Raw genomic sequence first — 27,550 nt, 5'->3', positions numbered from 1 at the left:
TGGCCAAGAGCCCGCGCCTATACTGGGAAGGGGCTCCGTGGGCGGGGCTCAGCCCCGTGGGCGGGGCTCGGCCCCGTGGGCGGGGCTCGGCTCCGTGGGCGGGGCTCGGTTCCGTGGGCGGGGCTCGGCTCTGTGGGCGGGGCTCGGCTCCGTGGGCGGGGCTCGGCTCCGTGGGCGGGACTCGGTTCTGTGGGCGTGTCCCGGCTCTGTGGGCGGGGTCTGTATATGTAGGCGGGGCCAAGGGTATAACCCGCCTCCGCCTCGGCCGGCTCTCGGCTTTCGCTTTCTGCGCCTGCGCACCCTCCCTTCACTCCCCGCGCCGAGTCCTCCACGTTCCCGTCATGCCCGGCGAACGCCCGCGCCGGAAGCGGAAGTTGCCCCGACCGCCGGAGCCCGGTACCGCCCTTCCGCTTCCGGCGGCACCGCGAGTCATGGCGCTCTTCGAGCAGATGCGGGCTAACGTGGGCAAACTGCTGCGGGGCATCGACCGGTACGGGCGGGGGGGAGTCCGCGGGCGGGCGGGGAGCTCGGGGGGCGGAGGCGTCGGCCGGGACCGGCGCGGGGCGCGGATCGGGCCGGGGGGGCGGTTCACGGGCCGGTAATGGCGGGGGGACCGGAGGGGGAGCGGGTTGATGGGGCGGGGGGACCGGAGGGGGAGCGGGGCCCGGGAGCGCTGAGGGGCCCCCGGGAGCGGGGCGTTGGGGGGCGGCGGGGCTCGGTACCGGGCGCAGGGCGGGCCGGTAACGGGGGGGGGGGCGGTTCCGGTGGGGTGTGCGGCCGCCGCCGCTTCAGCCGCGCCCTCCCGGCAGGTACAACCCCGAGAACCTGGCCACGCTGGAGCGCTACGTGGAGACGCAGGCCAAGGAGAACGCCTACGACCTGGAGGCCAACCTGGCCGTGCTGAAGCTGTGAGCGGGGCCGGGGGGGGGCCCCGGGGCCGGGGGGGGGCAGGCGCCATGTCCCCCCCTCCCCGACACCCCCCTCTCCCGCCCCCCAGGTACCAGTTCAACCCCGCCTTCTTCCAGACCACCGTCACGGCCCAGATCCTGCTGAAGGCCCTGACCAACCTCCCCCACACGGACTTCACCCTCTGCAAGTGCATGATCGACCAGGCCCACGTATCCGCCCCGCTGTGGGGGGGGCCCGGGGGGGCTTTTGGGGACCAGCCCTGACCCCCCAGCCCTGGCCACCTCAGCCCCCTCCGCCTCCCCGGTGGGGTGAGACGGGGTAGCATTGCCCCACAGAACCCCTGTTGACCGTGAGACACAAATTTAGGGACTTGGGGGGTGTTGCTGGTTTGGGGGAGCAGCTGTGGGGCGGGGGGCGCGGCTCTGGGCCTGTCTCCCCACATTTTCCTTGACCCCCCCCGACCCCAGCAGGAGGAAAGGCCCATCAGGCAGATCCTCTACCTGGGGGAGCTGCTGGAGACGTGCCACTTCCAGTCCTTCTGGGTGAGTCCTGCCGCGGGAGGAGGCACCCCAAACCCGGGGGGGGCACCCCCAAACCTCAGCAGCGTTGGGGCGCTCCCCAGCGCTCGTTATCCAGGCCCCCGGGGGATGTTAACGACTGCCCCCCCCACACCTTCCACAGCAAGCTCTGGATGAGAACATGGAGCTGCTGGATGGGATCACCGGCTTCGAGGACTCCGTGAGGAAATGTGAGGGGGGCGTGGGGGGGGGGGTCCTGGGGGGCTTGAGGGGGGTCCTGGGGGGCTTGGGGGGGTCCGGGGGGGGGCGTGGGGGTGCAGGGCAGGGTCCAACGGCTGATGTGGGGTCTCCTTCCGCAGTCATCTGCCACGTGGTGGGGATCACGTACCAGCACATCGACCGCTGGCTGCTGGCCGAGATGTTGGGGGACCTCTCGGGTAAGGGGGTGACAGGAGGGCTTGGGGAGGGGGCTGGGGGGAGGGATGGGGGCTGAAACCCCCCCACATTCCCCCCCCCCAGAGGCTCAGCTGAAGGTTTGGATGAGCAAATACGGCTGGACGGAGCCGGAGCCTGGTCGGATCTTCATCTGCAACCAGGAGGAGAGCATCAAGCCCAAGAACATCGTGGAGAAGATCGACTTCGACAGTGGGGTGTCGGGGGCCGGGAGACCCCCACCCCGAGCCTGGGGAGCCCCCCCTGAGCCAGGGGAGACCCCCCCAGCCCGGGGACGCCCCCCTCACTCTCCTCCTTCTCCCGCAGGCGTCTCCAGCATCATGGCGTCCTCCCTCTGAGCCCCCCCTTTTACCGTCCCCCCTTTTAACTCACGGCTCCACCAGTAAAGGAGAAGCCTCCACGGCGCTGTCGTCCTTTTGGGGGTCCGGGGGGGGACCGGGGGGTGGTGTGGGGGTCCGGGGGGGTGACCCCTGCCCTGGGGGTGCAGCTCAGCCCCTCGGGGGGTTCTGGGGGAACACGGGGGGCAGATTCCCCCCTCCACGGTGCAGGGAGGGGGGGAGCGCTGCTGTCGGGGAGGACACGCCCCTCAATGCATAGTCATGAGCATTCCTGTGTGGCCACGCCCAGTATATTAATATTAATAAGCACACTCATGGCGAGCGGGTTGGAGTAAGGGGAGTGCGTACGCACGGCTTTACTAGCCATCATGAATATTAATGAGGGGGCGTGGCCCCCGCCAGGGGCGTGGCTGCCGAAGGCGCGCGTTCATCTGCATATTAATGAGATTCCCGCCGTGCCTATGCAGGCCGGGCGAAGCGGCTGGCGCATGCGCCGTTGTGGGGGGGGGGGCGCCCAACGCGGTGGGCGGGATGGGCGCGTCTGCGTGCGGTGGGCGTGCCCGCGCGTGCGCGCAGGGCGGTGGGCGTGTCCCTGCGGGCGTGGCGCGCGGCGCTATGCGCAGCGGCGGGGCGGGCGGCGGGGGCGCAGAGCCGGTCGGCGCGGCAGGAGCGGAGCGGAGCGGAGCGATCGCAGCGCCATGGTGGATTACCACAGCGCCGGGCAAGCCCTACCCCTACGGCGGCAACGGGCCCGGCCCCAACGGCGACTACATGGCCCAGGAGGACGACTGGGACCGCGACCTCCTCCTCGATCCCGCCTGGGAGAAGCAGCAGCGCAAGGGTGGGCCCGGGGCGGGGGGGGGCCTGAGGGGGCCCCTGAGGGCTCAGGGCCCGGGGAGGGGGTCTGAGGGGGCCCCTGAGGGCTCAGGGCCCGGGGAGGGGGTCTGAGGGGGCCCCTGAGGGCTCAGGGCCCGGGGGGCGCTCTGAGGGGGCCCCTGAGGGCTCAGGGCCTGGGGAGGGGGTCTGAGGGGGCCCCTGAGGGCTCAGGGCCCGGGGGGGGGTCTGAGGGGGCCCCTGAGGGCTCAGGGCCCGGGGGGGGGGGGGTCTGAGGGGGCCCCTGAGGGCTCAGGGCCCGGGGGGGTGGTCTGAGGGGGCCCCTGAGGGCTCAGGGCCCGGGGGGGGGGGTCTGAGGGGGCCCCTGAGGGCTCAGGGCCCGGGGGGGGGGCCTAAGGGGGCCCCTGAGGGGTCGGGGCCTGCGGGGTCCTGAGGGGACCCCTGAGGGAGCTGCTGCGGTGTCAGGGCCTCGGGGGGGGGAGTGTCTGAGGGGGCCCATGAGGCGTCAGGGCCGGGGGGGGGGCGCTGAGGGGGCCCCTGAGGGCTCAGGATCTTGGGGGGGGGGGTCTGGGGGGGCCCTGAGGGGTCAGGGACTGGGGGGGGGGGGGGTGTTCTCTGTGGTGAATCAGGTGCTGGAGGTGCTGGGGGGGAGCCCCTGAGGAGGGGGCGGGGGGCCTGGGGAAGGAGAGTGGGGTAAGGGGGGCCTGGGGAGGCCGTGGAGGGGCCCTTCCCGGGGGTGGGAGGGGAGGGAGGTGGCAGGGCGGGGGGGCACTGTGGCCTGAGTGCTGCAGGCTCTGAGGTATTAAATAAGGCGCTGGGGGGCTCTGGGAGGAGGGGAGCGACAGGGGGGAGTCCTAGGGGAAAGCCGGGGGGGGTGTGGAGAAGGAGGGGGTGACAGGGGATGCTCAGGGGGGACCACCTTGGGGTGACAGGGATGAGGGGCACTGGGGGTGTGTAGGGCTGGGCAAGGGGGGGACCTTTGGGGGACCCGGGGGCTGCGCTGTGGGGGGGCTGGCACGGACAGCACGGCTCCAAGGGTCTCTCCGGGGTGGTGCCGCCCCGGGGCGAGGCTCCGGGCTGGGGGGGCTGTGGAGAAAACAGCCTTCCCCCACACCTGCCTTCGGAAAATCCCACGTCCCCCTCTCCGGGGGGACAGCTTCAGCCAGAGCGTGGGCCGTGGGGCGGCCGGAGGAGCGAGGCGCCGCCAGAGCCTCAGTGTAAAAGCGTCAGTAGAGAAGGATCCGCTCCCTGGGACAGGAATGGGGAAATAAGGGAGAGGATAAAAGGGCACTGGGGGGAGAGGCAGCAGCGGGGAGGGGCAGGTCGAAAGGCACCGCGGGGAGAGGGCGATGCTCCCAGCACGCTCAGCGCCTCACCGGGGGGTCTCGGCGAGAGGGAGGGGATCCACCTGCACCGCACCCGAACGCCGGGACCCTCCGGTCTGCGCCATGGCGTGGCACAGCCGGGACCCGTCCCTCCGGCGAGCGCTGGGAGCTCTGGCCTGCTGCCGCCTTCCTCCTGGTTAATAATTGGAGACCGTTTGCGGAAAGGCAGCGAGGTGGCCGCCTGCCGTTTTTGCTTAATTGCCTTAATTACAGGTTATTTAGGAGGGAGTGGGGTTCGGGAGGGGGTTGCAGACCCCGTAGGCAGACGAGCCAGCCGAGGGGGGATGCGGCCGGCCGAAGGGCAGGGCCCCCCCGGTTGGGAGGAGCGGCGTGGGTCGCCGCACCGGTGCGGACACCTGTATAAACTCAGAAATGTGAACGCTGGGTTTCCGTTGCCATAGTTACGGTGGGTGTTTTTTTTTTTTTTAAAAAAAAAAAACAACAAAAACCCAAAAAAACCATCACAGCTAAATGGCATAATTTCTGGCGAAGGAAGCGCGTGCCAGGCCGCCGCCTCCTCCCTGGAGCGGTGCTTCGGCCAGCCCCAACCCGCCTCTTCCCAGCAAGTCTGGGGCCATAACGTACGTTTTTTTGCTGTCAGCCTCGGTTTTAACGAGTTTTCGGGTCTGTTGGTGCTAAACACCCGATTTTCCCTGTGGCGGGGCTGAATGCCGTGGCCGTGGGGGTCCGGAGGAGCCGGGGCTGAGCCGCCGCCGGCTTTCCCAGCCCTGCCCTGCCGCAGCCTCACGTGGAGAAGGAGACACAATATTTAGAGAGGGTTTTGGCTGACGTGCGGCTCGGTGGAACCGTCGTGGAGCTGTTTAGTCTCGGCGGGGGGGGTGAGGCTGGGAGGGTGAATCGCGCCGTGGCTCGCAGCCCGCGCTGCCAAGCGCGGGTGAGCCGGCACGCCGGTGGATGGATGGGGTTCGGGAGCTGGCGTTTATAGATCCCAGCTGGTTCAAAGGCAAGGCCTCGTTAGCTTCGGGCAGAGAGCTGGCTAATTAACAGGCTGGAAACCCCCACCGTCCCCTCACCCCCGATTCGGCACTCAGCCCATCGGAAGCGTTCCCCGGGTCTGGACGTCCCCCTCTCCGTCCTCCCCTTCTCCATCTGCAGCTGTCGGTGAGTTTGCCTCCCCAGCGGCTCTTCGTCTTCTCCTCCTCCTCGGGCGAGGGGACAGACACAGACGTGCTGCCCGGAGCGGAAAGCCGCCAGCGACTCCAGGAACTTGGGGATCCGGCTTCCCTGTAACGTCTCTGATTCCCTGAAGGCGAGGATGAGGCTCAAAGTCAGTCCTGATCCTCGCAGGAGGAATAGACGACGTTGGGAACGGTTCCTCTGCGGGTGTCGGAAGGACCAGCGCACTCGTCTTCAAGTTAATTACTTTTTTTGGAGCCGTTTTGTGTCTTTTTGATCTCGGGGGAAGCTGCTGGCGTGCCGAACGTCCCGCTCGGCTGGGACTGACTTTGGAAAGGGAAGGAGGCGGCGAGCTTCAAGCTTCAGATCCCTTAAACATCTGCTGCACTGAAATGGAAACGACCGAGGCCTCGTCCCGTCCCTCGCTGTGGGGAAAGGCAGCCAGGGCGGAAGGACAGGGACGTTCCCGCTCGGAGCGTGCCGGTGCGGAGCCATCCCAACGGCTGCGGTTTTGCTGCTGGTATGTGTCCAGTCCCCGGGGTTTCTCCTCTGGAATCTCAGCTATGTGGCTGGAACAGCAGGGCACGATCCGCCAGCGTCCCTCCTTCCCGGCATCGGCAAACACACCGGGAAAAACAGGGAAATCATCGCTCATGCACAGCCTTAAATAAACGTGTGCGCTCCCGGCTTCCACCCGCTTCCGATGCTGGTGGTACTGGAAAAATAACTCGGCAAAAATACAGCGTCCTTGAGAGCCCGCGGGGCGATAACGAACCCACGGAGCGGTAACGAGCGCGGATCAGGAGATACTCGTCCCACGGCCTGATCGCCTGCTTCTCACAGCATCGTCTCGTGCGCTGGAGTCGTTAATTGTACCCGCCGCTGGCTCATCAGATTCGGGCTGCCCTGTGCTGCTTAACGACCTCGGCGTGTTAACGAGGCCGGGCTCACGGCTGGGGCTGGTGTCTTGCCCGCAGCGGGGTTGAATGGCGAGGACAGGCGGAAAGAGTGGCTCGAGGGGTTCAGTCCTGAGCGGTGGGGGCTTCGCCTCGCCTCCCCCGAGAGCGCGGACATGATGGGAGAGTGTCCGCTTCTCCGCTGCCCGGCGGGATTCTTGGTTTCTCTCCAAAAACAAAACATCCGGCCCTGAGAGCTTCCACCTTCTTGGAAAACATCGCCGGCATCCTTAGCTCCCTCCAGCTCGTGCGCCGCGGCTTTCGGGCTCGTGCCCAGAGTGGGATTCGCCCTAAAACCCTCCTTTGGAGGAAAATGCTCTCTGCATCCCCGCTTTCCTCGCCATCAGCCTGTCACTGGTGTTTTCCCGGCATCGGAGATGGCTTTTCCAGAGTGCAGAAAAGCCCCCACGTTGCATTCGCCCCCAATTTTTTCCACAGGAGAACGTGTACCTAAAAATCCCGGGGCGATGCTGTAAAGATGCTCGTCCCGATGGCTGGGGCCGGGCATGTTTTTCTCCTGCGCTTAAGCCCCTTTCAGGCTTCCTGGCTCTCTTTTTTAACAATAATCCACCTACTTAATCCCGCTGAGGCAACTTTTCAATCCCAGGTTGGATCCTTGACGGCAGATTACTTACCTGGTCACGGTGGCGGCACGTTAATGCCTGTTTAGTGACGCGCCCCGGTTACGCAAAGAGCCAGGGAAATGCTCTGCCAGGGCTTTCCACGGTGCCCAAACACGACGGGCTCTTCCTAATGAGAAGGACTGACAACCAGGGATGGGGAAACGAGGATTTTTGGACCCCGCGCTCCTCCTCGGAGCCACTCTGGCGGTGCCGGGATGAGGGGTGCCGGTCGGTGGTATAAACGAGCGCTAATTCCTCCATCTGTCTCTTTGGCTTGATAATATCTCTGCTTTGTTTTTTGGCATGTTTGCAGCCCGTGTCTGAGCCTCTCCTCCCACCTCGGGCAGGGTGGTGGCAGCGCCTGGTTTTGGGGGAGGAAACCGGCGGATACAGCAAAGCCGGACCCGGCTGCGCTGGCACGGACAGAGAAATTACCTGTCATTTCCCATGATCTAATGAGCCGAGCTCTTCCAGGAGCTCCTATTTAGCCCAAGAAACACACCGCTGGAAAAACCTCCTGTAAAGCTCGTATGTACCGAATCTCTGGACGTGCCAAACTCCTGGCAGAGCCGGGCCGGAGCCGCTGCTCGGCAGGCAACGCCCGGCTCGAGGAGAGGTGTGCCGGCTCTCGGCGCGGAGCTCCTCGTCCTCGCAGGAATGCGGGTACGCCCGCTGGCCCTGACTCACCTGCACCCTTATCTCCCCTAAAAACGGAGGCACCGGAGCCGACAGCATTGCCCCGGCTCGGACCCAGCCCTGGAGCAAGAGGAATTTCGCCTCTTTACCCCTCCCAGACCCTCAAAATCGGGTTGCGGCACGCTGGACCCCTGCGAGGGTTTGCCGCGGGGGGCCGTGCCTCCCCCGGCTGCTTCCGTCCGCCTCCGAGTTAGCTGCTTTCTCCCCAAACGGTCGAGCCGAGAGCCTAATAAGGGAAAAGAATGAGGAGAATCTCCGTGGTCCAGCCTCCCCCCGGCCCGTCCGGTAGCAGCAAATTAGAAAAAAAAAAAAAGAAAACCAAAAGAAAAAAAAAACCCAAACAAAAAAAACACACGACGAGGGAAATGACGAGCAGCTGGAAACGTCTGGCAAGTCGGGAGCGGACCCTGCCTGTGCCGAGCCGGTGGCTGCCCGCCCGTCATGGCGTTTCGGGATGCTACGGTCATCGCCTCGAAAGGCAAAGCCCGGCAGTGGTCACCGGGCCCGGCCGGTAACGAACCCCTTCTAACGAAGGCAAGACCGAGGATGGGAGATGTTGCTCCTCGGCATCCCCTTTCTCCCCGTCCAGAGAGAAAATCCGCATTTCTCCTGATTTTTGTAACTTTTTCCCTCTGCTTGAGCTGCAGAGCTGCCACTCCTCGGAGGAAAAGTGGCTTCAGCGTCGAGCTGAGCCGCTAGCGACCGTAATTAGCGATCCCGCTAATTGCTGGCCGAGGCTGGGCTAATACAGACGGGTCCCTCGGCTGCCTTCCTGACGCGTTGGGAAATGCCTGTTTCTTCTCCAGAGCTTTGTTTAGTCTCCGCGACTTCTTAAGAGCAGGCCGATAACTTGGAGCGCAGGAACGATTTCCTGCCCTAATGAGCTTCCCGTTGGTGGCCCTAACTAAGGGGAGGCGGCGCGGCCGAAGCCACGGCTCTGCCCCAGTACCTTGGCTTCTGCCGGACCCCCCGTTGCCCACTCGAGCCCTCAGTGGGCTCCCCCGGGGACTCGCCGCCCCTTTCCACGCACGTGGCTGCGTTCAGGCTGGCGACGCGTGCACCCAGGCTGGATGTTTTTTGCTTAAAACTCTGGAAATGAGACCAAAAGCGCCCGGCCGCTCGCGAGGGGTCTTGTTGCAACCCGCTCTGGGGGAGCTGGCGGCATTACGGGGCTCATCGCTCCACGGTCGCCTCGATCGAGGTCCCTCTCGCCAGGGAAAGCGCTCGCAGGAGAGAGGACGCTATTTTAAAATTAAAAAAAAAAAAAGCGCTATTCCAGTAGATTTCTAAATAAAGATGCTTATTTTTTTTTTAGGACAGATTATTGTTGGCGGTGACCTAATGGAAAAATACCGATAGGGTTCTGCCCATAAATTTCCCCGAGTAAACAAACGCTCAGCCCGTGCCACGGCCTCCGAGGACAGCGGAGAGGATTTCAGTCAGGTTTTCGAGTCGGTCTAAAGTCCGCGTCGGTGTTTGCCTTAAAAGGAAGGGACGTTGCAAAAATCCGTCGGGATTGTTCCCGTCTGAGCCGGGCAGAGCCAATGCCGCCCCGTGCGCTTGCGGGCGACAGGTAAAAAAATAAGCAAGCGCAGCAAGCAGCCTCCCGTCGGCAGCCCCCAGCCCGGCGTCTCGCTGGCAGGACCAGCGACCGGCACTGCGATGGCTTTTCGAAGCCGAATTTGGCTTGTGTGGAAAGATGTGCTCAGCTGAACCCCTCTCCCCCCAAAAAGCCCCCCAGATTCGGGGCGGTGGGGGGGGAAGGCGAGGCGGGTGTCGCCGGGGGCGCTCCTCCCTTCCCCTGTTTTCCCAAGGTTTCCAGGTGTTGTGTAAAATCGGAGGAAAGCGGATCCTCCTTCCCTGAGGTGTGCCAGAGTCGGCTTTTCGGTGGGGCTGAGGGGAGGTCTCCCCCTGCCAAGGGGGGTTTGGCGCGGGCTCGGCGCCCGGGGAAGGTGCGGGGCCACCTATTCCTCCCCGACAAAGGCGGCTTTGATACAATGCCTGGAAAGCGTTTTCTCCAGCGCCTCCGTGGGAAGGAAATTCCAGAAGCATGTGTGGAATCTCCTTTTTTAGTAACTTTTATTCGGAACACATTGCTGCGGGAAAGCTGCTCTTTGCCCGCCAGCCGGTCCTTAAGCCGGCTTCGTTAGGCTTGGCTCATCTCCGGCTAGGCTGGGCTCCGTCCCGAGGCTGCCCGATACAGCGCTCACCCGAACCGCTTTTTGGGGTCGATACGATGGGTTTTAGCTAACGGGCTCCGAGCATCTCGGCACCGGCCTGCTTGGGGAGTAAAAGCTTCAGCTCCGGGGGTGCGGGTACCCCTGGTTGGGAGAGGGGGAGAGCGAGGGCTCAGCCCGGCAAACAGCACCCGACTCGGTGCCACGGCTCTGCCGTGGCTGCCCGGTAGCCGTAGGAAAAGAAATTCATGGGACTTGGAAGAGATCTGTCATCTTTTGAGGAAATGAGCTTCTGGGGAGGTTTTGGGAGAGCTCGAAGGCTCTTTATTGCTTTCTGCGACTATTTTTAACTCCTTGGCCGTTTCCATAGCGTTTCGGAAACAAGCACGGGCTTTCGGCGCCGCCGCAGCGAGGGGGGGACCTCGGCCGGGGCTGCAGACGAGCCGGGGGGCTGCGGCGCGTCGGCTCGGCACGCCGGGCGGCTTCTGAAAGCACCGGGGAAGCCGCGTGCCGAAAGGCAGCCGTCCCCACGGCCGGCCGTGACAGCTCCTTGGCCGGCAGCGGCAGCCTGACGTATCAGGCAGCGGCTCGGCCCCAGCGCCGCACGGTTTCATAGTTTTAGGCAGAGTGGCATCCTCGCAAAACCAGAGCCGTACGAGCGAGCGCCTCGACGGGGCTGAATCACTCCAAATGTAAAGTGGAAAAATTCCTTCAGAGGTGGAGTTTTATTCCTGTTTTTTACGCTTGGTTGGGTTTTTTTTTAGCAGCTGCGTACGGGTGGGTTTTGCCACGCCAGGCGTGATTCAGCTCTTGACTCGCCTTTTCCACGTGCCGGGGCTCGCTTCGCAGCTGGTCTCTCCATTGAGTTTCCCCCAGCCGGCATCGCGGCGCGCTCTGGCGAGCTCGCCTTGTTTGGCGACAACACCCGGACACGCCTGGCAGAGGCATGCAACGGCGTATGACGGCTGTCATTGCTGAGCGGTTGTTCAGGGACGTCTGACGGGCGTGAGGTCCTGATAAGCAGCCCGGGAACACCCTCGCCGGCTGCGGATTTACCTCTCTCCTGCCCTTATACGGCCATCTCCGCTCTCCTTGCTGCCGGGATGCCGAGGTAGCCATGCCGCGGGCCCGGGGCAAGTCACGGAGGCGTGACATGCCAAATCATAAGGTCCCAGGGGAGGAAAGGTGACTTTTTCTGAGCCGCCGTGCTGCCTGGCAGGCTCTCGGTGCCGTGGGGCTGCTCCTCTGCGGCGTAGGTCCAGGCTGTCCCGGTCTCTGCTGGGACGTGGGCTGCAAAAACAGCTTTAGAAACAGAGCTGCCGCATTTCCCCCGTGAAGGTGACCCCGCTTTCCTGTTTAAGGTCAATCCTGCTGTATTTGTATTTCTAACGCCGCGAAGCCGGCGTCCGGCTCGGGTGAGAAGCGGGCACGGATCCTGCGGCGTTCAGCCGGGTGGAAACGGCACCACGGTGGCCAGAGGGTGTTCCTTCTCCTAAAATCCTGCCCTAAAAGCATGGGGGCAGCCAGCCCTGCTCCTCAAACCGCCGTCTCCAGGGGGTCTCGGCACGGGACGAACTCGGAGCCGCCTCCGGATTTGGTTCCCAGCCTGGTCTGGGTTTAACTGAAACCTGGCTTAGCACGATTGTGCCGCCTGACCCCCTTGCAGCCGGCCCGCTCCCGAGCCAGGGGGGAAACACTTCCCCCTGGTCCTGGTGGGATGAATGGCTCGTTAAAAGCTGTCACTGCAGCATTCCCCGGCCGTGAGCTCACCGCAGCCCACGAGCGGCCTCGAACAATGCTCCCCGTTCACCCGCCCGGCCGTGCTGCGGTGGCAAGGAGACGGGGCGGGGGGGATCTGGGTCGCCTTCCCCGAGCCAGCGACGGGACCATCCGAAACCGAATCGTGGCCAGTGGGGTCATAACAGTCTTGGACCGCAGGCGGCAGGAGCGGGAGTGATTGCAATTTCACGGCGTAAACTTTGCCGCTTGGTTAACGGTGGTTTATTTCCCCTCCCCGAGTGCGGCTGCTCCGCAGAGCTGAGGTGCCGGCAGCTATGAGCACAAATCCGGAGCCTGAGCCTCCGGCTTTTTTGCAGTACGAGCTGCGAGTTCAGGCCGTAATTCGGCAGCGCTAACGGCTCCGGGCGGAGCAACGGGAAATACCTGCTTCGTTCGTTATTACCTGGGGCCGGGGTCTGCAGGGGAGCTGGGTCCCCTTCGGGGAATAACGCCCTGCTCCTGGGGGAGTCCAAGACACATCCCAACGCCTCGGTACAGGAATCTGTTCTGTTTGCAGTTCGACGTCTTGACCTTCGCCAGCCGCTGCCAGCAAATATTTGCTGCCGAGCATCCGAGGCGGGGGGACGGAGCGGAAAAACCTCTCCTGTCGCTGGCAAAGGCGTTATTGCAAACCCCCCCGGGCTCGCGGGGCGTGGGCGGGCAGGGCTGGCTGCCTGTTTTCCAGGCAGCTGCCAGCCGGGACATCCTTCCTCCCGCTTGCTTGGCAGAGTCCGGCAGCTTTCGCGGGGCAAAATGCCCCCACGGGTCTCCAGCGTCCCTGCGGCGAGCAGCCTGCCGGAAAGAAAGCGGAGCCGGGGATCCGCCGGTGCCACGGGGTGGCTTTTGTTCCCGGCAGGGTCCCCGTTTCCCTGTTTATTCCGCAAAATAACACACCAACCCTTAGTGCTGGGGTTTGACAACAGCGCAGGGGGAGAGGTGGGCTCAGGGGGAGAGGTCGGAGATAGGGACAAGCAGCACCAGCCTGGGGGGACGCGGTGAGAACAGCCCCCGGAAAGGGGGAGTCGGTGCATCGGTTCACGGCGAGGGGTGGTTTCTCCAGAGCTTGGGGGTCCCCGGTCTGACCATCTCCCTCCTTTGCCTTGTCCTCGCAGACGTTCACGGCGTGGTGCAACTCCCACCTGCGGAAGGCGGGCACGCAGATAGAGAACATCGATGAGGATTTCCGTGACGGCCTCAAGCTCATGCTGCTTCTGGAGGTGATTTCAGGTCAGTCCTTGCTCCGTATTTTTGCCGGGCAGGACACGTTGGTGCGACCTCCCATCCCTCCTACCCCTCATCGTCGACGTCTGGTGTACCTGCGCTATTGTAACGCACAGAGGAGTCCCTGCGAGGTTTATAAAGCGGCGTTTGGGGATGGTGGTGGGTTTTTATTGTTTTTTTTTTAATGTGCAAATATACCTCAAAGCAAGGCTTTTGTCCCGTAGCCTCAACTCTATAAACGCTCGTCCTCCTCAATGTTCGTTTGCTGTTAACCTTAAACAAAAAGCTTTAATCCCGCTGGCTTCTCCTTTCTAGGAGAGCGATTGCCAAAACCGGAGCGGGGAAAAATGAGAGTGCATAAAATCAACAACGTGAACAAAGCCCTCGATTTCATCGCCAGCAAAGGCGTCAAGCTGGTCTCTATAGGAGCTGAAGGTGAGTCCGGACCTCCGGCACGTCTCGGTGGCCCAATCCACGCCACGTAGCGGGAAGGTTTGCCGGCACCGGCTCCGCCGTGTCACCATGACCTGCGGTCTCTGCCCGCTGCCCCGCAGCGTGACACCGCGAGCTGGTGCAGGGAACCGGCACCCGAACGACGTGCCGACAACGCCTGCCCACGATTTGCCTGGCTTACCGCAGCGGGCACGGCAGAGCTGGTATTTTGAAGGCTGTATTACACACCCCGGGCGGTGGGTGAGTCACGGCGCTGGGTGGCGTACCCGGATTGCCGGCGTGGGTTTGTCGCTGCGGCTGCGGACCGGTCCGCGGTTGAGTCAGCTGGGAGGCGCCGCCGGTCTCGCTGCCGCAGGGGAGTCGGTGCACGCGGTCCGGGAAGCGCCAGGCGGGTGCACACCGCTTGCTGCGTTGGAGCTCGGAGGTTAAAGGCGGCTCGGTCGCCCTCTCCAAGGTCAATGCTATTTCAGGGAAGTTGTTGCGCAACACGGTTTTTGCTGGACTCGGCAGAAAAGCGTGGCTCCTTCCGGCCCGTGCCCCAAGCCCGGACGAAGCGAGGCTTGCTAGGCAAGGCGTGAACTCCCCGTCTCCTGCGGCGAGCTCCGGACAGGCCGCAGGAGCCATCCCAAGGTGTTTCGGTTGATTTTCTGCCTGTGGGTAGGGAGGTTTGGTGATCAGTTGAAGGCTCGGCTTCCTCCAGGGCTCATCGCACGGGTACCGGCCGCTGCCTTGACTGATTGCCACCGGTGATCGGGTCAAAAAAAAGTCTCTAGAAAAGCCAAATATTTGCATCTGCATTGTTCCAAGTCATTCTGCCCACTGTTCCCTTTGAGCCTCGCCAAGTGTTCATACTGGCAGGAAAAGTGTTATGGTTTAAAAAACAAAATTCCTCCCATTAGATGAGGATCTCTGATTTTCCTCAGTCGTGGGGTTCTCCGGGGCTGGACCAGCTCCCGGCTCTGCCCCAGCTGTGTCGATTTTGGTCTGTCCTCACAAAAAACAACCTGGGCAAACGGAGCAGAAAAAAACCTTTGCTTCAGTTTTTCTCCGGTCGCAAACGAAGCGGAGCGTGTCCTTTGCCTTGGGGAACGGGCTCGGCGTCGTCTTTGCACCGAACACGTGGACGTCGAAGAGTTCGCATTGCAAACGCCGGCTTGACGTGGGAGAGGACGCGGCGTCGCCGCGTTCCTGCCAGCTAAAGAGAAGCGGGTTAAACGCCGATTAGGTCCCCCTCCGCCTTGCTCGGACGTCTCCGTGCTCCTCCCCGGGGCTGGGGGAGAGGATTTCCCGGTCCGCACAGCAGCCGGGACCGCTCGCCTTCGGATTTACGTGCTGCTGACAAAGCCCGAGGGCTGCCCCGGAGCTCCGGGGTGGTTTTTGCAGGGGACGGGGCCCCGTTTGGCAGCGGTTCACCTTGCAGAGCCAGTTTTTGAATAGGCTGGAAGACCGCGGCTCGCTCCGAGGTTACATCTTTGAAGTCTTGTCGGCTGGCATCACTTGCCTGCTGGGGAAGACTGCCTGTTCCCGAAACCGGTGCGTGTTCCAACTGGTGCCGCATTAAAACACAAGATGCGAGGGTGTGGTGGCGGTTACAACAGCCGTTTATCCACCAAAGTCTCCCACGCGTCAGCTGAACGGTCACTGCAGGCAACTGCTCTTTGAGTATCTTGACTTAATCCCTCAACCTCCCCCCAAAACAAGCGCTTGGGTCGCTCAAGAGATGAGAAACGTCACATCTGCTTGTTCAAGGAGATATCTTCCAGCCTCCCCGGCCAGGGTGCGACCCCGAGCTCCTCAGGAACCGTGCTTTGGTTCTCCTCCGTGGTTGAATGCGCTGTCCCGTCAGCTTGGGAGGCGGCAGGTCACCATCCGGACCCGCTGAAGATGCGACCGGCACAAGGTCCGGCAGAGGCGGAGCTGGGCGTTAACACCACCATCGCGAAACTGCCTTTGGAAATGTTTATTTTGGAGGACGCTTGCTCCGATTCTGGACTTAACCTGCTCACGAAAGACGTGGGGCGAGGATCCAACGTGTCGTGGGCGAAGAGCGAGCTGCGCGTTATGGGGTCGTCTCATAGCTTCCGATGTACCGAGCGAACGTGTGCAGCGAAATCAGTGTGGGGCAGGTTGGGTGGCGAGCCCAAATCTGGGCTCCAGGGTGCTGCTCCGGCAGCTCCTGCCTGTTCTTCCACCTCCGAAGGCAAAGCGGGGACGGGGGAAGGAGCTCCTCGTGCTGCCTGCGTGCCGGCGGCATTCGCTGAGGTCCTGCTCTCCTGAAGACTTGATGAGCTCCCGGCCTGTCCTTGCGAGCTGCGAAGCAATCGGCGTCTCTCTGGATGTGCTCGTGGGGCAGTCGGAGCGTTCGGCTTCCCGATGAGGCGCTGGAGAGCCGCAGACCTTCTCCGCTGGCTCCCTGCTCCTGCATCTCCTGGAATTCCTCTGTAGATGGGAAGGGACGTTGGCTGCCTCCAGCCGCAGGGAGCTGAACGTCTGTTTTTTTCCCTTTGGCTTTCAGAGATCGTCGATGGCAACGCGAAGATGACTCTGGGCATGATCTGGACTATCATCCTCAGATTTGCCATTCAGGACATCTCGGTGGAAGGTAAGGGGCAGGGATACCTGCGCCGTAGGCGGTATCGCACGCCGAATCCGCTCTCCGGTCCTGCTTGGCAAGGCTGCTCCGGCTGGTTCATGAGCTGCCGTGTCCCTTCGCAGAGACCTCGGCGAAGGAAGGCTTGCTGCTGTGGTGTCAGAGGAAGACGGCTCCCTACAAGAATGTCAACGTGCAGAACTTCCACATCAGGTAATCCTCCTCGACGGCCGCCTCGGCTCCGAGATCCGCTCCTTCACGCGCTGCAGGAGGCATTAGTGCTGCTCCCCTGGGCTTCGAGGTTCCTCTGAAATACTCAGTGGCGAAGCTTTCAGCGTGGCTGGAAGGGGAAAACGCAGCTCGTCCTAATTTTTCTTTTCTTCCTGTGGTTTTGCCTGAATTATCTGCCCCTTCTCCGGGCTGCCTTTCCCGGAAAGGTTTTCCAGGATCAGAGGAAGATGCACAATTCATCTTGGCCCTTCTACTGTAAATTAGTGAATTGGGGAGGGGTGGACGAGAGGGATGTCGGGGGACCCATGTGCGTGAATTTAAGCCCCGTGCTGGCACAGGGATCTCACTCTCCCCTCTTCTCTTGCAGCTGGAAAGACGGTCTTGCTTTCAACGCCTTGATCCACAGACACAGGCCTGAGCTCATCGAATACGACAAACTCAGAAAGGTAAAACTCGGTGGTAGCACAGTCTCTGCTGCTTTTCTCGTCTAAAAACCGAGCTTTGAGCTGGCGGAGAAATGTGGCTGTCCGTCCATCTGCTTAACTGCCTCAGCAAGGTGTCTGTGCAGCCCTCGGCCGCCAGCCCTCTTCATTAGCTCGTCTCCCCTCTCTAGGACGACCCCGTGACGAATCTGAACAACGCCTTCGAAGTGGCGGAGAAGTACCTGGACATCCCCAAGATGCTGGACGCAGAGGGTAAGCTCTCCGGGTGCTTCCAGCTGTAACGCGCTGCCGAAGGGTGACGTCGTCCACGTCCTCGATGGAAGATCCACTCCGGGCGCCAAGGAAGCGTGCCGGCGGCCAGCCTCGCTCGGAGCTGGGGTGGTTTAACGTCAGGGGACCGTATTTAACACGCTCTTCTGCCCGTACAGGTGTATTTATCTGGCTTTTAAGAGCTGCTTGTTTGTGGGATTCCAGCCTAAAGAGGAGCTGGCTCCTAGGCACAGCGTGGAGGAGAGCGAGCCTGGCTTGTGCCAGAGGCGCTGGACGTCCCCCTCTCAATCTAACCCTTGTTGTTCACTTGCAGACATTGTCAACACAGCTCGCCCCGACGAGAAAGCCATCATGACCTATGTGTCGAGCTTCTACCATGCCTTTTCTGGGGCTCAGAAGGTACCGGAGGCGGCTGTGTCCATCTTGCTGTAACATTTCCGACTGCAGCATCCTACACTCATGCGACTTCTCTTTCAGATGGCCGTTTTGTCTCTTGTTGACTTGGGAACCAGACCTCAGCTCGTTCACATGGGTTTAAAAAAGCCGCTCGGCTTTCCCCAAATCTGTCTGTAATGCGGTGCCAGCGCAGCAAGGGCTTGGCGGAGCACCAGCCCGGCGCTAACCCGGGGCAGAAAGGAGCTTCCTGAAGCTGCCCCACGAGGCTTGGGAGCTCAGCTCTATCTCGAAACGAAGCCTCAGCACTTTGCAAGAGGCTGAGATATTAAGCAGGGGAAGCGTAGCAGCAAAAATGACCCCGTCAGCCAGCTCTGGTCTGGATCCCAGGGCCCAGCAAGCGCTTGTTCCCCTCCGCTGCATGCCTGAGGGGGGTTGAGGATTCCCGTGCTGCTTCTTCACCCTCTCTCCTCCCTTTCTCTCTGCGCAGATATTGTAGGCACTCTCAGGCCCGATGAGAAGGCCATCATGACATACGTTTCCTGCTTCTACCACGCTTTCTCGGGTGCTCAGAAGGTGAGCTTTGCCGGGTGGAGCTGCGCGCTTGGGTCAAGCCGCTACTAACATCGCACCTTTAGTCTCCCGAGGGTTGTTGCGCTGCTGCACGGCTTCTGGAAACGCAAAAACGGGGCTGGCTTTAGCTCCGCTTCACTCGGGAGAAGGGCAAACTGTAAGCCCCCGTCCAGGAGGAGAGCCGGGCTGGCTCCTGAGCTGGAGAACGTCTTTCCAGGCTTAGCGTAGCCGAGCTTTTGTCACCGTACGGGGCAGGCGGTAACCTGGGTAAACCGAGAAGAGCCCGAGCCCCGGTTTGCACCGCCACCCGGCTTTCTGATGCAGCCCTTCAGCGCAATCCGGGCTTGCGGGAGCTCAAGGCAACGTCTTAAATCAGCTTTACCCGAGGGCTTGGGGAGAGCGGGGCCGGTGTTCCCTCCAGCCCAGTCTGAGACCTTCATTAGGGAGACTCGTTAGAGCAGCACTCAGAGCCAGGCATGGAATCTGTCCTTGTGTCAGGGTGCTGCCTGTCACCGTGGGGTGTCTGGGGAGGGCTCCTGCCCTGCCTCCTCGCTCAGCGCCATCGCTTAGCTGCCCTTTCCTTTCCTTCCTTCCTAAACATCTCACATTAGACCCAAAATGGGGGTGGCTCGCAGCGCAGCGTGTGCGTTTAAGAGGCATCGCTGTTTCAGGCGGATCGGCGATTATTGTTTTGTGCTAATCGGAAGGATTCGGGAAACAAACGAGCCTCTTGGACGGCTGGTGGCTGAGAAAGCCGTCGGCGTGCGAGGAGCTGGGGCTGAGCCTCAGCTTGTGCAGGAGCAGTCCAGGTCTTGATCCGCACGGCCGAATTGTGGTCAGAGCCCCCCGAGCGTGGCCAGCGCCGAGCTCTCGAGGACGGCTGACCCCTCAGCACGGGCTGCCCGTGGCTTTGGGAAGCCGCTGCCCTCGAAAGGGTAAACCCAACAGGCAGAGACCCCGTCTCTGCACGGCTCCGCCACCAACGGTTGCTCTGCCGACGCTGGCGTCGCGTGTTTTACACTGGCCTGAGGTCCTGCGCGGCTGTGGGATGGTTAATGAAGGTTGGGGTTAATTTACTGGCTGTGTCAACCCCCGTGCAGCAGCAGCAGCCGCCTGCATCTGGAGGGCTGCAAATCCCAGCCTGGCCGGTGGTTTTTATTCTTGCTGGTCCGCTCCCAGCCGGTGTGCCCTCCTCATCAGCTGGCCTCGATTAGCTCCGGGAGCACGTGCTGTTTTCTTCTGCGCCGTGCTCGGAGGCGGCAGTGCCTGGTTTCAGCAGGGAGCGTGGCTAACGCGGTTAAGCCATACCCGGGGCAGCAGGCGGAGCGGCCCGGTGCTGCATCCCATCTCCCTCCTGCCTTTTCCTTGACCAGTTTCAGACCTCCAATGCCTTAGCTTTTCTCTTTTTTTTTGTTTATTTATTTTACTTTTCCCCTGTGGCGACTCATTTTTCCTCTTCCCCATCCTTCTGTAGACCCTCTCCACTATTTCTGTTGATGTCTGGCTTTCAACCTCTCTTCTTGGACTCTTTCTGTGCTGCCTACCAAGGTACCCAATCCCCCAGGCTTATCTTTTCTGCCTCCTCCTCACCTTCCCACCCAGTGTAGAGAGGATCTGCTTTCATAGAAGAGCAGAAGACCAAAGGATGGTGTTTAGAATGGGTAAAAAAAAAAAGAGGAGCAGCCTGGATGCGATGGGCTTTCTCCTGCTCCATGCAAAGCAGCGCCAGACCCCGGCAGGGCAGCGCGGCTCCGGATAGAGAGCAGGGAAGGAAAAACACCGGGGCAGCACGGGTCTCGCTCGCAATGGTGGCACGCTCGGCGTGGCCGTGGCCGCGCGCTTCAGGGCTGTGGCACTTGAAAGCCGCGTTCGCCTTGCCCACGAAGCCAGTGGTGAGGTTTGACCCGCGGTGCTCGTGCAGAGGTAGCGATGCTGGAGCTGAGCGGGAAGTGGCCCGTGACGGTCTCGGGGAGCCCGGCTTTCCGCAGCCTCAAGGCCAGGCTGCTTCTCCCCTGCACGGTGCCCGGAGATCCTCCGCACCCAGCCGGGCTGCCGGCAGGGGATCCTCTGCAGCTCCCAAATCTCCCAGGCCAGACGGAGCGCTGCTTCGGCAGAACGGGTCCGGTTGGGACGGGGATGTGCGGGTTGGGACACTGCAGCCTTCCGCAGCTCTGAATCCCCCCTCGTCCTGCTCTTCCCCTCCAGGCCGAGACTGCGGCGAACCGCATCTGCAAAGTGCTGGCCGTCAACCAGGAGAACGAGCACCTGATGGAAGACTATGAGAAGCTCGCTTCCGACGTAAGCCACCCCGTCACCGGCGGGGTTGGGGAGACCCGTTTCCCCAAAAACCAGCTTCCCTCTGCCGCTCCCCACCTCTCACCCATCAAATCCCATTCCCCCCACAGCTGCTGGAGTGGATCAAGCGCACCATCCCTTGGCTGGAGGACCGCAGCCCGCAAAAGACCATACAGGAGATGCAGCAGAAGCTGGAAGACTTCCGCGACTACCGGCGCGTCCACAAGCCCCCCAAAGTGCAGGAGAAATGCCAGCTGGAGATCAACTTCAACACCCTGCAGACGAAGCTCCGGCTGAGCAACAGACCTGCTTTCATGCCCTCCGAGGGGAAGATGGTCTCGGTGAGCAGCTCCTTGAGCGTCCTGCGCCGGCGGGGAGTGGAGCTGGGAGATCTGGGGGTGATGGGGTGGGAGGGGGTACCCCGCTGATGGGGTCCACCCGTTCCTAAGGCTGCGGTTGTGAGCAGCGGAGCTGGAGCTGCTCTCCTGTGCTCCCAGAGGGGGTTTGGGGGTGGATTCCTCTTCACCTTCTCCCAAAACCTGCGCTGACGTAAGACGGGGCTCCCGAAGTGGCCAAAACCGCTTCAGAGGGACATGCGCCTCTGCTGCCGTCGGCGTGGGGAGGAGGGGACCCCGCTGCCATCGGCGGCGGACGGGCGGTAGAGAGACGGTGGGGGAAGAGCGGTCGTTCCCACCCCGGCGGACCCCTGAGCCCGAAGCCCTCTGCCCTGTCCCCAGGACATCAATAACGGCTGGCAGCACTTGGAGCAAGCCGAGAAGGGCTACGAGGAATGGCTGCTGAACGAGATCAGGCGGCTGGAGCGGCTCGACCACCTGGCTGAGAAGTTCAGGCAGAAGGCGTCCATCCACGAGGCCTGGACCGAAGGTTAGCGGGTTGGGGGGGCACCTTTGGGTGGCAGGGGGATCGCAGGCGGGTCACCCTGACAGCGGCGAAGCTCTTGGAAAGTGGCTCGACCCTTTTAAAACCACCGAGTCGCCCTGCTCCTCCGGGAGCAGGAGGGACCGTCCGCTGGGGAGGTGACGGCCCTGGCTCCTCTGTCCCCAGGCAAGGAGGCCATGCTGAAGCAGAAGGACTACGAAACGGCCACGCTGTCGGACATCAAAGCCCTCATCAGGAAGCACGAAGCCTTCGAGAGCGACCTCGCGGCGCACCAGGACCGCGTGGAGCAGATCGCGGCCATCGCCCAGGAGCTCAAGTACGTCCGCGCACCCTCGAACGCCCCGGGACGCCCTGCGCTTCGGCCCCTTCCTCCCCTGCTCTCTGCAAAACCCTTCGTATCGGGGGTCTCGCGGCAAAACCCGGGCCGCGGCTCACCTCCGAGCGCCGCGCCGGCGGCTGCCTCCTCCGCACAGTGCCCCTATTGTTCTGCCCGTCCCTTCCCCCTCCTGTTTTCTCCGCTGCTAGAATACGGTTATTGTAAGGCAGCCCGGGCAGCCCGGCTCTTTTTTTTTTTCCTAGTCAGATAAACTTGCACACAATTAGTACACTGAAAGCCAAAGGCAGGGCCGAGCCATGAATGGAGCCCTTATTCCAGCGGCTCGAGTCGCCGACAACTGGGAAACGGGGACACACGGCTCGGGAGCATGGAAAACGCCGCAGCGTGGAGCCGGGCAGGGGCTGAGGAGCCGCGGCGGCTCAGGCAGCAGCCGGTCTTGTGCGCGCTGGGCTTTTAACGAGCTCCGGTGCCGCCGTCGGCAGAGCTCGCCCTGCTCGCCCCCTCGGTGGGGGCTCCGAAAGCTGCTGGAAGGGCCGCTCGTAGCTGAGCGCGTCCTGGCGTCGGGATGGCGCAGGGCAGGAGTGACGTCGGGCAGCTTAGCCTGTCCCGAAGCGGCTCTCGTGGTCCCTTCCAGCCCCGACCTCTGCGTCCCCCCGCATCCTCACCCCGCTGCATTTCTTCCCCCTGCTAAAGCGAGCTGGATTACTACGACTCGCCCAGCGTGAACGCTCGGTGCCAGAAGATCTGCGACCAGTGGGATGTTCTGGGTTCCTTGACCCACAGTAGGAGAGAGGCTCTCGAGGTAAGTGCAACCCGTCTCCTTGCTGGCTCCCTGCCGCGGATGGGGACAGGGCCACCGTGGCGAGGTTCCTCCGCTCCTAACTCCTCCCGGCCACGTGCAGAAAACGGAGAAGCAGCTGGAAACGATCGACGAGCTGCACCTGGAGTACGCCAAGAGGGCAGCCCCCTTCAACAACTGGATGGAGAGCGCCATGGAAGACCTTCAGGACATGTTCATCGTCCACACCATCGAGGAGATCGAGGTAGGAGGCCGCGGGAGGAGAGGCGCAAAGGCTCTGTGGCCTTCAGCTTTCTGCAGAGACGTTCGTCTCCTGTTTTGAGGCGGCTTCTCGGCCATTTTTCATGCCAGCTCTGGGGTCTGCAGGATCCAGGGAGCTTCTCGTGGGGGGAAGGATGAGCGGGTATAAAATCGCTCTCAAAGCAGCTCCCCAAACCTGGCTCCCGTCTCTAACCCGGATCCCGTCTCCTGCAGGGACTCATCGCTGCTCACGACCAGTTCAAGTCCACCCTGCCTGACGCCGACAAGGAGCGTGAGGCCATCCTGGGCATCCAGAGGGAAGCACAGCGGATCGCGGACTTCAACAGCATCAAGCTCTCTGGGAACAACCCCTACACCTCTGTCACCCCGCAGATCATCAACTCCAAGTGGGAACGGGTAAGTGCCGCCTCCAGCATCAGCACCACGTGTAGCCGAAGTGCCCGCGAGGCCGTCTGTTAGCGTGCCAGCAAATAATAATGAAGGGATCGTCTGTGGGGCTGTGGCTCCTGCTCCCTCCGCAGCCGGATGCTCCACAAGCTCCTTCCCATTGTGCCTGGAGCACCGTGGGTTTCTCGGCCGTGCCTTTCCGTAGCCGCCTTTCCGAATGCCTCGATCCCCCAACCCTGGCGAGGGTTTGTCCCCGCTGCCGTGTGCGCCCGTGGGTCTTCCAGCACTGTCCCGTTCTCCTCGCAGGTCCAGCAGCTGGTGCCGAAGAGGGACCATGCCTTGCTCGACGAGCAGAGCAAGCAGCAATCCAACGAGCATTTACGTCGGCAGTTCGCCAGCCAGGCCAACATCGTGGGGCCCTGGATCCAGACCAAGATGGAGGTGAGGGCTTGGCCGGTGCCGGAGGGGCGGCTGGCGGTGGTTATCCCGGCGGACGGTGGGCTCCGCCGGAGCTGGAGTGCCATCTGCCGTCCAGAGGGCTGGGGAAGGCAGAGCCGCAGCCCTGGGACCTCCCTTCGGAGCGAGAGCTGCCCCGCGTCTGCGTTGCCCCGGCTCCAAAAAGGACGGAAAGCCATGAATCCGTTGATAAAATCAGCCTGGTGCGCCCCGGGGCTCGTGCTGACGCTTGCCAGCACCCCTCAGCGCCCCGCGTCAGCCGCGGGCGGGCGGCTCTGGTGGCGTTGCTCCTCGCCTGCCCCACCCGGCCCCGCTGCCATCGTTTCCCTCGCCCCTCCCAGGAGATCGGGCGCATCTCCATCGAGATGAACGGCACGCTGGAGGACCAGCTCAACCACCTCAAGCAATACGAGCAGAGCATCGTGGACTACAAACCCAACATCGACCTGCTGGAGCAGCAGCACCAGCTCATTCAGGAGGCGCTGATCTTCGACAACAAGCACACCAACTACACCATGGAGGTGGGTGCCCTTCGCCCGTCCGCGCTTGAGGATCGCGAAGGGAGAGGTTTGACCCTTCCTCGTCGAGCTGAGCTCTCTTCGGCGCTCTCCTCCGGGCATCGGGGTGCTCCCAGAGGGCTCGGTGACACCCAAAGGTGCTCTGTCCCTTCTAATAGAGCCTCGGGAGCCGGTGAGAGTCGGGGCGCTGGGGTAGCTGCGTCCCGTCCGGCGACTCCTGCTTCCCTGACCGCCTTAAGTCGCCATCACATGGCGGCGTGCCTCACCTCGGCAAGCCGGGTGTCCCTTCCCCGAGACCCTCACCTCTCCTCTCCACCTCCAGCACATCCGCGTGGGCTGGGAGCAGCTCCTCACCACCATCGCCCGCACCATCAACGAGGTGGAGAACCAAATCCTCACCCGCGACGCCAAGGGCATCAGCCAGGAGCAGATGCAGGAGTTCAGGGCCTCCTTCAACCACTTCGACAAGGTACCGGGGGACCTCCGGCGCGGCGCTGCCAAAACCTGCCTTCGCCTGTCGGCTTCCCCTTGGGGGGCGCGGAGGGGGCTGACGCGTCGGCCCTCGTCATCCCACCCCCCTGAAGCCGCTGCTGCTCCTTCAGAGGAGCCAGACCCACGGGATTATTCCCCCCACCGGAGCCGGGATGCAGCCCCCTCGGGGAGCGCGGCCCCGGGACACGGTGGGGGCGGCGGAGCCCTGCTTCCAGCCAGCCCGCGTCCCACTAACGGCGTGGTTTTTTTCCCCCCCTCCCTCCCCGCCCGGTGCATGTCTCCCGTTCCCCCACCTCGCCTCCGCTGCTGTCCGACGGTCGGCGCGGCCCCCCCCGTGCCGCGGCGCAGGACCACGGCGGTGCCCTGGGACCGGAGGAGTTCAAAGCCTGCCTCATCAGCTTGGGATACGACGTGGAGAATGACCGACAGGTACCCTGCCTCGCCGCCCCGCGGCCGGAGACACGATTAACCTTTCTCCTTTCTCTCTTCCTCCCCATCCCGTGGTCTTCCTCCCCGTCCTTCCACGCTCCTCCGCCTGCGTCCGTGCTGGATTTCTCCCTGCGACCTCCCTCCCCTGTCGACTGCCGAAACACCTCCTGTAACTGAATCTCTGCCTCTCTCTCTCCTCCCTTCCTCTCTGCCCTCCCGGCTTTTCCTTCCTCTTCCTTTCCGTCTCTGCATGCGCTCTCCGTCTCTGCGGCGGCTCTCTCTCCTCTTCCTCCTCTTCACCCTCTCGGAGTAGAAGCGCACGGGAAGCATGGACACCGATGACTTCCGAGCTCTCCTTATCTCCACGGGATACAGCCTGGTATGCTATCTGCTATTTCCTCCCCTTTTTTTTTCCCCGCCTTTTTCCTTTTCCGATCTTCTTTCCGTCGCTGCGAACCTCCGGGGCTGGCACTCGCCGCAGCGGGGGTGGCAGAGGGCTGCGGGCCGGAGGGGACGGTGCCGAAGGCTGGGCGCGACGCCGGGTGCCTTGTTCGTGCCGCGGCAATCCCCGAGGATTCGGGAGATTCCCTTCCCATGCGGCTGAGACGGCGGAGGCGCCTCACGGTGGGCTCCAGCCAGCCCCGGGGTCCGTCTCCCGGCAAGCGAGGGGAATTAGGTGGATGTTGGGGAGCCCGGCAAAGGTCTGGCGCGCCCTCCTCTCACCGCAGTCCCGCTCCCTCCAGGGCGACGCCGAATTCAACCGGATAATGAGCGTCGTCGATCCCAACAACAGCGGGATCGTCACCTTCCAAGCCTTCATCGACTTCATGTCCCGGGAGACCACCGACACGGACACGGCTGACCAAGTCATCGCCTCCTTCAAGGTCCTGGCCGGGGACAAGGTGAGGCACCGCGGGGCCGGCCGGGGACCGGGTGCGCCCGTGCCGCATTGGGAAGGGCGCGGAGCGATCCGGTGACCGCGGTGGGGTCCGCCTGGATGCTCATCTCTTCCCCCCCCACCCCAGAACTACATCACGGCCGAGGAGCTGCGGCGAGAGCTGCCCCCCGACCAGGCGGAGTACTGCATCGCCCGCATGGCGCCCTACCAGGGCCCCGACGCCGTCCCCGGAGCCCTGGACTACAAGTCCTTCTCCACGGCGCTCTACGGCGAGAGCGACCTCTGAGCCCCGCCGCCGCGGCACCCGCACCGCCGGCGGCGGCACCAAGCGCTGGCGCTTCCCGGCAGGAGCCAAGCCCCCCGCCCCGAGTTTTTCCGTGCTCTGCATCCACACTCACACACACACACGCACCGGCTGTCCCTCCGGCCGCGGGGGTCTCTCCTCCCCGGGGGGGTCGCAGGGAAAAAAAAAAAACACGAAAGCCGCGGCCGCCCCCGCCGTCCGGTTATTGCATATTATACCGACCACGTACCTATGCAATGGTTTATTTTGGGGTTGTTTGGTTGTTTTTTTTTCACTTCGCGGGGAGGGCGGGCTGCGAGCTGGGGGGGGTCTCACCTTTTAGTCGCTTCGGGTTTCTTGGCAGGGGAGCGGGGAGCCCCGGCGCGCCCGGCAGCTCTGGCTCAGATGGTTATTTTTTTTAATATAAACCCCTTCTATTTTTTCAACTGACGAACGGGACGGCCGCCGGTGCGTTCCGAGGGAGCCCCCTCCTCCCGCCCTGCCTCTGCCCTCTTTAATTTATGCCTCTCCGTAGCGGAAAAATCCGAACGGGGTCTCGGCGGAGCCAGCGCCGGCCCCTCTGCCCCGGCTCGGGGAGGGGGGGGTTCTCGCCCCAGCGCGGCCCCCTCCCCGGCACGTCCCTCCGACCTTGGAGCAGGTTTTTCTGAGGACCAAAAATTTAAAAGAAAAAAAAAAAAGCAAGAAAAAAAAAAAAAAGCCTGATCTTTTAAGATTTAAATGAAAGCCAGAAGGTTCCTATTTACTTTATTAACTTACGGATTTATTATATAAATATATATTCACCTAGCAGCATCTATTACCGGTTTTCTTTGTCATGTAATTAAAATATTGCTGATAACTGTTAACGACGGAGACTGTACCGTTCCTCACCGCTGTCGTCCCCCCTGTCCTGGGCCGGGGGACCCCCCCGCACACAACCGGGACCCCCGCGGCCCGGCGCGCCGCCGGCTTCACCCGCCTCCCTTCGGAGGATCCTGGGGCACAGGGCAATAAAAGGTGTCAGATTTTTAAGGGCGATGAGATGCATCTTTCTCCTTCTGGGTGGCTCTGCGGGGGCGGGGGGCAGGAGGCGGGGGGCGTCCGGCCCCAAAATGGCAGGAATTTGGCTCAAAAGCCCCTGGGGAGCACCCCCGTCCCCGGAAGGTTTCGGCGCTGGGGGGTTTTTTTGCAGATTACGGGTGAAACGGAGCAAAAAGCCCCGGCCAGCGGGTCCGGAGGGGCTGGGGCTGCTGCCCCGTCCCAGCTCTGCCCCATAACTGGCGGGGGTCCCGGCCCCACGGCCAGCTCCTCCGCACGGTCACCATCATCCCCTGCAAGGAGCAGCTGTTGCGGGTACGGGACCGTGGGGCTGGGCTGGGGCCAGCACCCTGGGGACGGCAGCAGGACTGCGGGGCCGTGTTGGGGACAAGGACAGGACCGTGGGGACACACTGGGGACAAGGAGAGGGACAGGACGGTGGGGTCGGGACCGTGGGGACAGGTTTAGGGGGTCGTGC

At 62.8% G+C, this 27,550-nt stretch overlaps 3 protein-coding genes across 3 annotated transcripts in view; 2 read left to right on the top strand and 1 right to left on the bottom strand.

Annotated features, from left to right (window-relative positions):
- Positions 1–433, bottom strand: part of MAP4K1 (mitogen-activated protein kinase kinase kinase kinase 1) — a 7,207-nt gene extending 6,774 nt beyond the window's left edge. Inside the window, 1 exon segment of the mRNA XM_059833151.1 lies at positions 424–433. Coding sequence (XP_059689134.1) covers positions 424–433 — 10 coding nt within the window.
- Positions 414–2,280, top strand: EIF3K (eukaryotic translation initiation factor 3 subunit K). Its single transcript, XM_059833175.1, has 8 exons — positions 414–490; positions 810–908; positions 998–1,118; positions 1,377–1,451; positions 1,591–1,657; positions 1,787–1,864; positions 1,947–2,072; positions 2,187–2,280. The coding sequence occupies exons 1-8, from the start codon at positions 432–434 to the stop codon at positions 2,216–2,218; spliced, it is 657 nt and encodes a 218-aa protein (XP_059689158.1). The 5' UTR covers positions 414–431; the 3' UTR covers positions 2,219–2,280.
- A 615-nt stretch (positions 2,281–2,895) lies between these two features.
- ACTN4 (actinin alpha 4) lies at positions 2,896–26,037 on the top strand. The gene is given in 22 exon segments (XM_059833181.1): positions 2,896–2,946; positions 2,948–3,070; positions 12,918–13,032; positions 13,342–13,461; positions 15,995–16,081; positions 16,195–16,282; positions 16,668–16,746; positions 16,914–16,995; positions 17,327–17,412; positions 20,185–20,277; positions 20,385–20,615; positions 21,012–21,159; positions 21,340–21,490; positions 22,205–22,313; positions 22,414–22,554; positions 22,785–22,967; positions 23,265–23,399; positions 23,756–23,935; positions 24,255–24,401; positions 24,773–24,853; positions 25,597–25,755; positions 25,879–26,037. Coding segments are annotated over 22 exon segments (2,727 nt in total). The 5' UTR covers positions 2,896–2,916.
- Positions 26,038–27,550: the final 1,513 nt, after the last annotated feature.

This window comes from Gavia stellata, chromosome 41 (assembly GCF_030936135.1).
Source record: "Gavia stellata isolate bGavSte3 chromosome 41, bGavSte3.hap2, whole genome shotgun sequence".
Lineage (NCBI taxonomy): Eukaryota > Metazoa > Chordata > Aves > Gaviiformes > Gaviidae > Gavia > Gavia stellata.
This window is presented reverse-complemented; position numbering and strand designations above follow the sequence as displayed.